At 36.0% G+C, this 14,767-nt stretch overlaps 1 protein-coding gene across 7 annotated transcripts in view; it reads right to left on the bottom strand.

Moving 5' to 3' along the window:
* Positions 1 to 14,767, bottom strand: part of THSD7A (thrombospondin type 1 domain containing 7A) — a 557,221-nt gene that overhangs the window by 45,822 nt on the left and 496,632 nt on the right. For all 7 annotated transcript variants that reach the window (XM_074367426.1, XM_074367427.1, XM_074367422.1 and 4 more), the window contains 2 exons: positions 8,562 to 8,756; positions 6,894 to 7,157 (listed from right to left, as the gene is read on the bottom strand). In XM_074367426.1, the coding sequence (XP_074223527.1) occupies positions 6,894 to 7,157; positions 8,562 to 8,756 (459 nt within the window). The remainder of the gene's footprint in view (positions 1 to 6,893; positions 7,158 to 8,561; positions 8,757 to 14,767) is intronic.

Here is a 14,767-nt window from a genome sequence, read left to right as displayed (position 1 = left end):
ACGATGTTCTGAAGTAGAAAAACACATATTTTAGGAATGAGACTAAACTCAACTAATGGGATATGGAGATTCACAATTATTTTGGATTTGCAGGGCATTAATATAATAGAAATCTGTAATGTGGATTCACACACGTCATTCAGAACCTTTCCGAATTATAAAACCTTATAACATAACACAAATGATGAACAATTCTGTAGTTATATTAGTAAAATTACCACAGATATCAGCAAGATTCCCCCTCGTTATCACTTCACTGAAATTAGTGTTATCCCTGCCCTAAGCCATGGGGTCGGGGGGGAGGTCAAAGGCCAAGTGAAAGGATACAGAGTAAAATATAATAGCAGAAATTGTTGCTAAAGGCAAATATAAAAAAAATCTGTTGTTGTTGATGCAAATAATGAATTCTTTTAAGCAGTGAAATACTTCTTCCTAAAAAGCTAGAAAGCGCAATAAATATATGGGATACACTGGCAGATGTGTTTGACGGCCTGGCCTGAGGGGCTCCATGGAGTCCAGTCTGAAAACCTTTTAAGTAAGTAATAGATGAGCTGAGGTCTCTGTGACACGGAGCACACAGAACTAAATGATAAGACCAGATGTTTTTCTATCACACATGACATGAATGGGAGCTGCAAGAAAATCTCCGAGTGAAGTCTCCTTCATCCCCTCCATAGTCCTCCTTCAGGGAGCCTGTTAGAAAACAATGCTGGTCTCCACACCTTATTTACATTTGACCCTAGGCACTTGCTTTCTTTTTGTACCCTCATATCCACTGTAGCCCTTTCCTTCTTTCCTTGGCTCTTTAAACTTGCAACTGTTACCCCAGGAAAAGTCTGTTCCTCACCCCCTGACGACTGTCTTTTACATTTGAAAGGAAAAGGTCTCAGTTGTCAGAGACTACAGCAAAAGCAACACTAGCTGTACCTGTGCTACCAAATGAAAGATTTAAATTCTGAAATAAATTAAGGCATTAAAAACATATTACTAACTAAAAAAGCTTTTCAGAGAAATCAACACTCCATGTCAGCCTATTTACCAGACTCTACTTATTGCATTTTCTTCCTGGTTTAATTAAACATGCTCTTCCTCAAATGTAAGCATCCACTACAGCAAGGAACGATTTCTCATTCAATTTTGTTTCTAATTAACCTCTAAAATTAAACTTACATAATCTTCTATAGAACCGCATTATCAAAAATAGTACTTTCTAGGTATATTATATAAGGTTGAATGGTCATGTAGGTTATCCTCAGAATCTTCTCTCCCCATATTCATAATTATTTTTATCAGGTGTACCCTGAGTTCCACACAATGTCTTAAAAGTACATGTTCTTGAACTAAAGTCTATTTGTAAATTGAGTGCTATTTAAATTTTTAAAAATTCAGTTGGGCATCTGCACCACAAATACACTGAGGATGTATTCCTTTTCTAAGTTTTGTTGATGATCTTTTTTGTTCCCATAAATTCTACTAGGAAAAAGCCCCAACTCTGTGGCATATATACTAGATTTTCTGACTGAGAAGGCAGCATCTGGTATTTACAGTTCCTTACAGTATCAGGGGATGGTCATTTAAACATGATACCTGCTTTAAAATCATCTGTATCATTACTGCAGGAGGCTGGTGAAATACGGATGTAGACTGCTTAGGCTATTGGGCAATAACGTTAAATGTTGCTGTATAAGGGTAAGCTTTGGTTGTAATATAAAATATTTTATTAAAAAGCTTTTGTTTCACTAGTAAAATTTGTAAAGCTTCCTTTTTTAAAAAACTGATAAATTATTTGAGGTTTTAAAATTTAATAAATAATAATAAGCCGATTATATTCCAGTAAGAATTCTAGAAGAATTCATGAGTAATCCAGAGACATTAATTTACAAATGAGAATCTCAGTGTTAAAAGCCCATGAGGTCATGGCTATGCGGGGTACCACTAAGTGACAGTATCACTAGTTACAGGTTGATGTAAACTGTCTGTGTGTGTGATGCTTTCTTTTTAATGTAATAATCAGCACTGTAGTGCAAACCACCTATGAAGCAACCTGTAAGAACAACTTCGGGTACCAGTAAAGGCTTTCCAAAATATCAAAATTTAATGGGCATACTTTGAATCCCACAGATGCTTCCAAAACCTGGTGCTAAAGCTATTCAGTAATGTCCAGAATGTTTTCTGTAATATCATTCATAAACACAGTAGGTAAAGAGAGAAAGTATGGAAGGATCCATACAAATCATTATATTTAAAAATTAATGTTAAAGGGAAATTAATCTTACACAAATAAGGCATTAGACAAGCTATGTTGAACAATTCAACACAGTTAAAAGACAACCTGAAATAACTAAAAGGGTATAATGTGACCTAAAAAAAAGTGGTACAGCAATCTGAATGACAGCATGATGGTCAAATGGCAGTACAAAGTCCTGAGAGCTGTAGAGTCACTGGATCACGAGTACAGAGTGCACAAAGTCAAATGCACACAACACTTTAATATAGTATCAAATTCTGTTTATGAATAGAGTAGTGAACTAACCTAGAGCTTTCTTATTTCTCTATCTGAACCAAAAAAAAAAAAAATAAGACTTTCCTCAGGACAATCATTTACTTACCAATATCTTTTCCACAGAAGATCCTATCGACTCATTCTGTTCTCAAAATCATACCTAAATAGTCATACACTTTATAAAGACCCATCCTTACAAATTTCAAAAACTTCCTAATGTTCGCTTCCCCACAACTGGTAAGCAAGTGAACTATCACCTGGGAGGTGTTGATTATTTGCCCAAGACAGCATCACATCGTGATCCTCTAAGAAGTGATCTCCATAGACCTTTCCCACTAAGGTTCAAGCTCAGGATTCCTACCAAACTCAGTGAGTGTCTGCACGATCCCTGAAGGAATCTTACACTCTTAACTGTACAACAGAACCCCCCTGAGGATCTTGTCAAATGGAGAGTCTGACTCAGCAGGTCTGCAACATGGGATAAATTTCTGCATTTCCAATGGTCTTCTTGTGATGTCTGTGCTGCTGGTCTGTAGACTGTATTCTGAGTAAAAAGAGTTTAAATCCCAGTTGGCAAATGACAGCCCAGGCTGGCAGCTTGTATTTATAAATAAAGTTTTATTGGAACATAACTGTGCCACTCACTCACACACTGCCTATGGCTGCTTTCATTCTATAACTGCAGAGTTGGGTACTTGTTAGAGATCTTTTGGCCTTCAGATACTTTAATGTTTGCTATGTGGCCCTTTAGGAAAACATTTGGTAACAAGCAAGTTAACCGAATAGCTGATTCTTGAGTTTCCCTATGGTCTCTGCATTGGCAAGTATTTGATAGGTACCGACAGCAGTGTATTACTGTTACGCGACAGGAGAGCTATGTATATTAAACAGCATGGGCTCAGGAAGGACAGTGGTGTCAGACAGGCCTTTCTGCTTACTCACTATTAACAGATGATAAAACATCACAAATAAAATTGAGCTCAATTTTAGAATCTCTACTGATGGTGCATTATGGCTTAAACTCCCTATGAAGAATAGCAGACAAATTTGCTGAAAGTAAAGATTGAGGAGAAGTGTCTGGAAGGAATTATGTAACTCAAAGAGCTCAAAACGTAAGCATCTGGCCTTTTGACACTTCAAATAATTACCTTCACCTTCAAAGTATCTCTTTCAGATCAATCAAATAGAAATGCTATTCCTATTTTCTCAAGGAAAGGTGAGTGGACACAAAGAGAATTAAATAAACATCCCCCACTCTCAATTAAAGTTGTAAACACAGGTTGGGAAAAAACAAAGTGTCACAATTACTAACATAAACCAAGGGATTAAGCTGTTGTCCAAATGTAGTGCTGTACAAATCAGTAATTCTGAACAATAAGCTTTGAACGGGAATAAAGAGACTGGTCAGTATTGATATTACTGGACTAATTCAGTGGAATGGGTGTGTGATTCCTATTTCTTCCACCATTTCTTCTACCTACCATTTAGTAGGTAGAGAGAAGGACAAATATGTGATGAATATTATACAGAAAGTTTGTGGCACGTATAGATCTTATTCCAAACATCTTAGTTGTTCTCAGTGACCTGTCTGATTATTTCCCAGGAATGTGACACAGAGGGAGGGACACTGTCTGAAAAAAAGAAGGTGTCCAAGCCTGACTGTGGATCAAATACAGCTATAAACATTCTCTCCAGCTTTTCATTCATTCATTCTACAAATGTTTACTGAGCACCTACTGTTTTCGATACTTGGGATACATGAGTGAATAAAGTAGTCCAAGATACCCTCATCAATCTACATTTTCGTATAGGAGATAAAACATATATAATAAACATAATAAATTAGGAGTTTGGGATTAATATATACACACTACTATATATAAAATAAACAACAAGGACCTACTGTATAGACAAGAAGCTATATTCAAGATCTAGTAATAACCTATACTGGAAAAGAATCTAAAAAGATTACATATATGTATAACTGAATCACTTTGCTGTATACCTGAAACTAACACAATAACACTGTAAATCAACTATAATTCAGTAAAAATAAAATAAATAATAAGTAAATTATATGGTATGTTATAGAATAATACATGCTTTTGAAACACTAAAAGAGCAGAATTAGGGGTTTTGGGTGGGCTGGGTAGGGCTGAGGTGCAGCATGATAAAATTCTACTACTTACGTTTAAATGAAAATCTTGTATATATGTACCTTGCATAAGCTAGGTTATCTCTAAGAGTTTTTAAAATATCAAAGTTAAATGGACATAATAAAAAAAAATTCAAGAAATTCTACCTCTTGTTCTGTGAAAATTTAGAAGTGACTAACTTGAGAAGTACTTAAGTACTTTGTGGTAAGGCACTCAATAAATTTCTAGGGAACCAATCAGTTAAGATCTTAGAGGATTCTAGCAGTGAGTAGAAAACGTGTAATTTGGTTTTTGAGCGATTTATAATCTGTTGCTAACAGTGACACCATCCAAGATTTCATATCAAAGGTAAACATACATAATTTGTATTATGTTTTTAGGATAAATACCAAAAATGTATTTATATAATCAACATTGGTGCAGGAACTATATTCAATACCATGTATCAGGATAGATGAACATTTATATGGCTCCCAACGTATACTTTAAGATCTAAGTTTTGGAGTATACGTCTATCACTTTTCAGTAGAGACTTCTATTATGAGAAATTTCAGACATATCAGCACTGTATCTTGAGTTTCAGACATTAAAAAAATGGTGACCACATGGGAAATCCTGTAAAATAATATACTTAAACTGCTGAAAGTCTAACTGTTTTATCAGTATTATAACTGATAATATGATCTGCAGATGGACAATACAGATTGAAGAGAAATGCCATAAGGCCACTATTGAATAGGATAGGGGATTAGTGTCTTTGCACTGTGTAAATGTAAGGATCCATTTTACCTTTAAACTGAAAGCACAAAGAGACTTTTTCATGAAAGCCACTTTAAAACCCCATTTCCACTATCCATCTGGAAAGCTGATTTGGCTGAGAAAAGGCAGTGCTCCCAGAAACTGCAACTTACAGCATGCCTAGAGCAGAGGACCGAAGTCACAGCACTCTACCAACACTGTCAGAATTGACAGAATGTATGTAGTAATTCCAAAGAAATCAGACAACATAGAGTCAATTTCTTCAGACTTGACTTTGAGTAAAAATGTTAGTAAATACTAAAATATTTCATGGGACATCCATCAGAGATCAGATTTGATGAGAAAGAAGTGATGTGGGACAGACACAAAGAACTAAACTGGAACAGTTCGCTTAAAGATCTTAGATCCTTTCACAACCTCCATGAAGTTCAGTGCTGCCAGAATCCCCCATTTTTTCTATATGTGCTTTTCTTCTAGAACACAGTACCGCATTCTTCATGCTTTGAACTGACAGTGCTAAGGCAGGAAGTCTACTGTCTTTGGCCAGTTAGTTATTTCTGTCCTTTCTTCTTCTTTTTTTTTTTAAAGATCAAACATTTTTGTGAAAGTCACAAGATATTTAAAAATCTTTTTTTTCTAAAAATAAGATTGACTGTTAATGGCTTACTGAAGCTCTCATGCATCTAATTAACAGATCAGGGCAAAAGTGAGAATATATGAGAGTCATTCTCAAAGCTCACAGGTTATGTTAAAAACAAATGATTAACTTGGTGATTCACTATGCATAACAAGTTAAAATGTGAGCAAACACATTCTTCATTTCAGGAAAAATATTTTTAAAGTGACCTTCAATTTTACACTTTAATGACTAATTATGAATCTTCTACATCATCATCTCAGAATGGGAAGTGCATTCACATTTTTTCTGGTATCTAATTTATAGCACTTGTGTTATTTAATATAGAGAATAGAAAACTCAGTTACTCTTAGAGAAGTTTTTCAAAGTGTGCTAAAGCGTTTTCAGTTACTGTTCTAAATGCATGAAATAATCTTAAAATCAGTAATGCACATATATTAACCTGAAAAATACTTATATCTAGAGCTTCAAAAAGGGGTGGTGAGGGATAAATTGGGAGTTTGGGATTTTCAGATACTAACAACTATATATAAAACAGATAAACAACAAGGTCCTAGTGTATAGCATAGGGAATTATATTCAGTACCTTATAGTGGCTGAAAATAAAAAAGAATATGAAAATATATATACACACACACACACACACACATATGTATAAATGAATCACTATGCTATATACCAGAAATTGGCACATTATAAATGAACTGCACTTCAATTAAAAATAAATAAATAGAACACACTTCTGTAAACTTTCACTTCCCTCCATTCTGATACACATGCATTTTACCCTCCCCCCCAAAGACAGTAAACACATAACAGTGAAGAGGAATTGGATTACCATGGCTGTTACACCTGGAGGTCTCCACGAGCCTGCCATTTTGATCGTAGCACGCCATTGCCTGGTAACGATACCCCTGACCACACTCCTTAACGTCTCCTTGTGCTTTCATTCCCAGCAGCACTTCCACTTTTCCTTCTGGTAAAATGCAGTCTGACCAGTTCCCCACAGGCTGTGCATTATACTTGTCACAGGGACAGTACTGAGTCTCAATCAGTGGGTACAAATGAGAATTTTTACATTTTTCCTTCTTTTTACTTTTTCCTGTGGAGAAAATTAAGTTGGAGAATATAATTATTAATATCAAGCATCCCTAAGTTTTCTCCTTTCCTAAACTTTTCTCCATTTTTAACTGCACTCAACAGCAGCCTATAAATAACGCTATTTTCTCACTCCGTAGTGCTTTCTGTGTAGGCTTTTGTTAGTACTGAGTGCTTTGCACAGTAAATTTTTTTCTTATTTTCTCACTTAAAAATAGCCCATTTTGAATAAGGCATTAACTGTTGTGCTGAATTTTACACTCTTCAGAATGATTAAAATGATCATGTGCTTTCACTGACTGGGGAGTTTGAGGTAACTGCATAAATCTCTCCTTTATAACATGTGCAAAATGTGAAATGGTGAAAGAGTGACACTTCACTGGCCTGCAAAGTTAGCTACCTTTTTTGTTAATTCCAAGTAGATGGTATAGTTATACAGGATGACAATTCAGGAATGAGATTTTTCCATTTACTTTTCTGACTGTGGTTTTGCAACTTTCAGTATTTCTGAAGAGTAATCATTTTGACATACTTGGTGATTAATGTAGGAAATAACAATATTCAAAATGCAGATATTTAATATCACAATAAAAATATTAGGAATGGTTAGTATATATAAATCTAAACAAATTCCCTTCTAAATTAAAAACTTGAGTATAACTGAAAAATAATGTCATTAATATATCATTATTTTAATTAGATCATGTTACATATGTTATATATGTTTATCTCTAACTTTCATAAGCTGCCTTATATAGTTTTCAACAGGCTTCATTATGACAGGTGTTTCATTTTCTAACTTTAAATTCTGAACACTCTACTAGCACCATTATTTTCAGGCTTCTTTGGCCCCCGACACTATCTTTGAATGTACCAGGGTTTAGTTTAGTACAGTGGCTTCTGTTTCCACTCATTATGTTACTTCTTTTTGTCACTGTGACCGCCTTTTAAAATGTAGTTTTCAGATACAGAATTAATGTCATATTTCCATTCTAGGACATGAAGGATAATCTGAGGCTGTGACAGTGGCAATGGGTTAAGAAAGTGAAGTGGTAACCTTTCCTCATGTTCCTAAAAAACTCTTCTTCAAGCACCTCACAGTCTATAGGCAATCGACCAAAGGTACGTGTTTAAACCAAAAATTAACCCCTCATGTGTTGAACAGGGAGACAGGGTTCAATTTTCAATGCTACTTTTTCCTTCTACTAAAAGTACATAATGCATCTGTCACTGTCAACTTACATTAGAATACAGCTCTGAGCCCTTTGCTGTATTAGGTGTAGTAGCAACAATAAGTCATATCCTTGAATTTTCCAAATACAGCGTCAGAACTATCTTGGTCTGACATTTTATTGTGTTTTTCTGCCTTGACAGAAAAGGATGGCTTTGGTATCCCAATTATTCTTACCAACAATAGTGCGCTTTCTGGTCCTAACTGCACCACAGTCCCCATTGCATGAAGAAAACTTGGACCAGCTGGTAAACTGACAGTCATCCTGGCAGGGGATCTGGCAGGCTTGGGTGAGGGCTGGCACGGGGCCTGCATACCGGAGGCACTCATAGACGCCAGCCTGGCCTCCATCTTGCTTTCGACAAGTAATGGCTAAAAGAAAAGCAAAAAGCTGTTTATAACAAATTTGAACATCTGTAATTACTCTATCATTTAGGAATTAACCCAACATTTGTTATGCAGTCAGAGGAATCCTCTTTTAAATCTTTATTTGCAGCAGAAATCCAGTAGGAGTATTTCTTATCATCACAGCAGTCATTAAATTGATCCTATAAGATTTTTAAAATAATAGATAACCCTCAGTGGTTTTGTGACATAAAAAAGCACACACACACACATAACAGTTTTTATTAGATGCTGTTAAGGATTTCAAGTAAAATGTGGAGTATATTTAGAAATGAATTATTTAAGAGACAAATAAATAATACATGGATTCTGATAATAGTTTGTGTTGAGCACGGGCTGTTCAGAGAGGTGCGGGGAGACACCACATACCTCTAATAGCTGTTTTTATATCACTGTCCACTTTAGGATTTCTTTATAGAAGGATCTCAGTGACAGTAAATTGGTTGGAAGCTTTGGGTGGGGAGAGAATGCCTATGAAACTTCTTTCAAAGCAGTATTTGCATAGAAAGCATGCTTTTAAAAAAATCACATTGAAAGCCTGTTGTGATGACTTTGGAGTGGTTAATGGCGGGGGGGGGCGGGATCAAAGTCCCCCACTTTCCTCTGTCTACCCATTCTTCACATGCACAAATGACAAGCATGAATTTAAAATAAAAAACTTTTAGCAGCCTTAATCTCTCATATCATAATTGACATTTCCAACAATTACATATGGACTCTTAAAAAATGGTCAACTAATTTTTGATTCATAGATATTACTTCTCCTAAGATACTGTTCTACTGAAATATTTTAAACCAAGTCATAGTTTTATTACTTATTGGACACAGATGTAAAATTGCTTTAAGGTAACAGGTCTTAATGAAAAAGAGCAAGGGATGTTAAAGTCCCCTTTCTCCCTCAGCCATTTCCCCCTTGTTGGTTTTAAAAATAATTCATTTTTTATTGAAGAAGCAGATGAATCATTTAGACCTTGGTCCTAAAGTTAAGTTTTCATTGAAGTAGCTTAAATGGCCCAGTCAGACTGATTTACATGCCCTTTCAGGTTTATGGGCTAGGCTGAAATGGCAGCTGATCTCTGCCCTGTTCAGGATTCTATCATCTTGAAACTAAGGAGAAGGAGCCTGACATTTTGATTCTAAATTACAGTTCGGACACAGAGGGCCCCAGGTGAGACAATACTCTCTAGATTTGTATACGAAAACTTACCACCCAGTAGTGGAGGCCTGTGTGATGGCGTGTGTAAAAAGATACGGCACTTTTGGGAAAGAAAAACTTTCTCTGTGTAGGTGAATGCAACTTGTTGGAATTACTGCAGGAAAAGTTACATAACTGTGCAAAAGTAGGTGACTACTCACCTATTCCTCAGCTACAGCTACCTCTCCATTTAATATGCATAACACTGGAAGGGCCAGTTTGTATGAGAAGAACAGAGGTCCCTGAGTTTTATAAAGATATGATAATCTGGTTGAATGGATAGTTGTGGTATGAAGGTTATGTGATAAGAGACTCTCACCACTTGGGAGAAGACTTATTGTGTACTCGGTGGTTATACTGGTGTAAGGTAGTGGCTCTCAAATCAAGCTGCAGATGGTAATTACCTATGTAGCTTTTGGAAAATATCCATGACCTTGCTAAACTCAAACATTCTGATTTAACTGAATGAGGACAGGGTCCCTGGCATTAACATCTTTTCAAAGCTCTCTGATGATTCAAACATGCAGCAGTGGATTTAGACCACTGTTCTAGTAGGTAATATAGTTCTACTGGCGTCAGAAACACCTGGAATGCTATTATTGTTGAAGATTCTTGGATTCATTCCAGAACTCCCGAACAAGATCTCTGTGTGTGAGGTCAAGGAATATGAAATTTTAAAAAAAGATGCTCATACATTCCTTATGCACATTCAAGCTTAAGGCCCACCAGCCTGAGTATTCAAATCACCAGAAGAGGTGTGCCTGAGACTTGTGACTAAAACTGAAAGTTCTGGTACTCAATCGCCCTGGCACTGTGCCAGGTTTTGGAGGAGAAACACTAAGCATATGGGAATGAACTCAGGGGAGCTTAAACTTGGAACTCTAGGGGACTTGTACAAGGGGTGAATCAAAAACAGCATCCATATAGTTTGGAAGAACATTCTCTGATGACTGATGTAGGAGGAATCCGCAAAATGCAGCATATTAATAAGCTGAAGTGATTTTGCAATTCTCTCTACACCTGCCATAAACATTTTAAACGCATTAAGCGCTGATGGTTTGCAAGCAAAGTTGCCCCAAGGATGCTCAAGATGAAGGACTGATAAAAAGGAAAATATTAGGCTTTTCATTAAAGAGGGGATATGGACGAATCTCAAGAATGATTAATTCGGAAAATAAGAAATTTGACTGTATCAGAACTCTAAGCTGCGAAGAGGGTCACACAGTTTATAACTGAAAGAAAACTACAAAATGAAATTTGGGTTCTTTGAAATAAGACTACTTTTATCTGCACATCCAATTTGGCTCTCTGAAATAGAGACCTGACTATAAATCTTTTAAACTAAATGAAACTGCCTCAGGTTCTCCACTATGGTTCTCTCTGATAAATTTTATTTCAGAATTGTTCCAACCATCATCCTATTAAGGGACACCAAGAAACCAAAACAAAATACATTAAAACCACTCCCAACACAATTCCAGAAACACATCAGTTTCTTTTGTGCAGGTCTATACTATTTACTAAAGCCTATATACGCGCAGTACATAAAAACTCACAGAGTATCTCAAGTAGCTGAGAAGAAAAAAATGCGTAAAATTCTCATCTCTGTTCTCAGAAACCCACTCAACACTCTACTCCCCTTATCTGAGATTTTAGACTGTGTTCTTTGAATGAATTACTCATGCAATGTTATCCAAACAAGTAGCAACAGTACCATTTGTACAATACACTGAAATCTATCATACATCTCAACTTGTTTCTATTCTGACTTGGAGGAAACACAACAATTCAAACACAGGCATGTAATCTGAAATGAACTTCCTGCTATTAGGGTGAGGAGAATATAAATGTTTGGAAGGGAAACCACCTGGTCTTTCAACTTTATAAATCTTAAAAATCATTTTTAAGACACTGAAAACAGGGTGGTTTTAACTGTGGAAACATGCATCAACTTAAGCATGGTTTCCTAGCACACTAGAAAGTGACGAGTACCCAGACAACTGTATCTGCATTTACAGGTGAAAGGTGTATACCTCGTGTACAATGGTCATGCAATTTCTCCCCTGGGCTGAGGCCTTGTTAGCAAGATGAACCAAAATCCATGCTGCCCTAAGGATAAATAACCATGAAAGCTTCTTAGTGAGGTCAGCATATATCAAAATAATCATTTTAAAGTAAGATTTCATATTTAACTCTATGCTAATTATATACATTTGCTTTATTTACAATTTTATTTTATTTATATGAGGCACAGCAATTTTTATTTAAGTGTCATGGACAGGCTGCTTCCAGCAGGCTGAAAGTCTGGGAGACCTTCATGTGACTGCCCTGTGGGTTACTTACAAATTATGCTAGGCAAGCTCAGCCCATCAATACTGAGAAAATGCTGAGAAGGTAAGTAAAAGAGCCAGTTTCTTCAACAAATAAATACTCTGAAAAAGGGAGCTAGAATTGTTGCATTACAGGTGACTGAAGAAATATTCTAATCAAATGCAATGTGGAGATGTTTATGAATCCTGATTTGAATAAACTGATTATAAACAGACATTTTTGAGACAATGGGGAAAATTAACCATGGTATGAATATTAGACATAGTATGAATATTAGAATGTTAAATATGGTATGAATTACTGTTAATTTTGTTTAGTGTTACAATAATCCTCTTGTTATGCTTTAAAAAGTTAAGTACTTATGGATGATGTAAGTCTTATCTGGGAGCTGCTTCAGAATACTCCAGCAGATCTCTTTAAAGGTGCCAGGAGTGACAGATAACCAAGCGTGACAACACGTTAAAATCTGCTGGAGCTGTGTCAGTGAGGACTGCGCTATTAGTACTCACGACATGAGTGTCTCTACTTTTGTGTATCTTTGAAACTTCTCAAATTTAAATGAAAAAGATTAATAAGTAGACTAAGTAGAGTCAGTTCCAGAATGTTTTCATGCAAGTTGAATTATGTTTTAAAGAGGAGAATCACGAAGGCTCCTGGAATGAAAGGGAATAGATAACACTGGTTTGAGCTAAAAGGACATGGCTCTCTGTATCATGCATACATGAGCATGTAAATGGAAGGCTACCGATACAGGTCTGAAGTAAATCTAATAGAATTCAGAATGGAGTTGCTCATCTTCATGTTCTTGAAGAGGCATGAGACGCCCTTATTATTCAGGATGCACAAAGAGGAGGAGTCCTATTGGTCTGCGGATTACCCTTCAGTACGTTAAGACCATGCTGTCATTTCGTTTGAAGAACCAGAGTGAAATAAATTACTTGGTCTAAAATGTGCACACAGAAGTTCATTACAGGAAACAGAGTAAGATCAATGCCCCAGTGCAGTGAAAGCTGTTGGATTATACGTAACAAAGAGTTCAAGGAGCTCTGAGACCTTATTTATTAAACTGAGCTATATTGACACGGTTTATCCCACAGCAATAGCTTCCTGGTAGCACTAGAGACAGAATATGTTCAGCTGACTGAGTGATGAGAGGAGTGATTTTTTTCCTATGGTGTTACGAAAAAAATGACAATCATGAGAATGAATCATGTACAAATAAAAAAGAAAAAGCTTAATGTGCGCAAGAGCCAGTTGCCAGGAGACCTAATTGTGCTTAGAAATAAGACCAAACCTATAAATAATGCAAGAGGGCTCCAGTTGTTTACTAGGTGGATGTTGTGATCCTGGTCTTTCTCTGTGTGGAAGAGATTTGCATTGACAAGTCTGCCAAATTACACTTCCTAATTATAATTTGTGAATGTAATTCTGGCAGAAAGGAAGGAATTGTGCTTTTTTTTTTACTGATCCTAAATAGTTACCAATGATCCTCAGTCTTATTGACGCTCATAAGATATGCAACAGTCCTTACCAGGAAATAATAATCAGCTCCCAGTGGAGTAGCTCAGACCAAGGTCAGCTAGAGCCTCGACTGGGAACTGAGAAAGGTTAACTAACTGCATCACAACAAGCAGGGCACTGAGGAACCATCGCAGAGACATCCCAGTGTCTAGTTTATTTTATGAGCTGTTTAAAAAATAGCAAATGTGAACAATCATTTTATGACAGGGATCTGACAGAGGTATAAAACAAAACTAGAACCCCCAAATCAACTAGAATTTTCTAATATTTATAGAGAATTAGAGGAAGCCATTTAAAAATAGAAATAATTCTGGAAGTTTTAAATGATCGCTTATATAAACGAAGAGTACAAAACTGTTAGGTGGTAACTAACAAATACATTAGCCAAAAGATTTTAAAAATCATGTCTCTGTAAAATTCTTTAAAGCACACTCCTAGGCTCTTTTCCACCAAGTTCTTTTTCTATTTCCATTATTTTCATTCCTATTACATAACAATCTTTGAAAATTAACAGATTAATGCGAGTTACTAAGATAAATTGGCCCAGATACCCCAGGCCTAACCTCAATAATGTCTCTAAGCTATAATCTTTTAAAAAGAACAAAGTGGGCCAGAGTTTAAGCAAAAGAATGATGCCAAAGGCATCAGTACAGTTTAAGCCACTTAATTTAAGCATAAGAGTTAAGCATATTTGCTCACAAAAAATAACAGCATAAATTGTAGTTAAATAATTATATTTCACATTCTACAAATGCACTTAATTTTGGTGGAGGGAAAATTAGAACTTTTTAAAAAAAATTTATTCCTAGACTAGACTTTCCTTTTTAACCAGTAAGTGATGCAGGCTGAGGACTTGCAGGGCCAGGAGGGTCCCTGCCACGTGAGGTGTATAACTGAGTTTTTTTTCCTTTTCTGTGGTCTAGATTTGAGA

This window comes from Camelus bactrianus, chromosome 7, assembly GCF_048773025.1.
Source record: "Camelus bactrianus isolate YW-2024 breed Bactrian camel chromosome 7, ASM4877302v1, whole genome shotgun sequence".
Lineage (NCBI taxonomy): Eukaryota > Metazoa > Chordata > Mammalia > Artiodactyla > Camelidae > Camelus > Camelus bactrianus.
The sequence above is the reverse complement of the archived record's forward strand: the minus strand, read 5'-3'. Positions and strand labels throughout refer to the sequence as shown.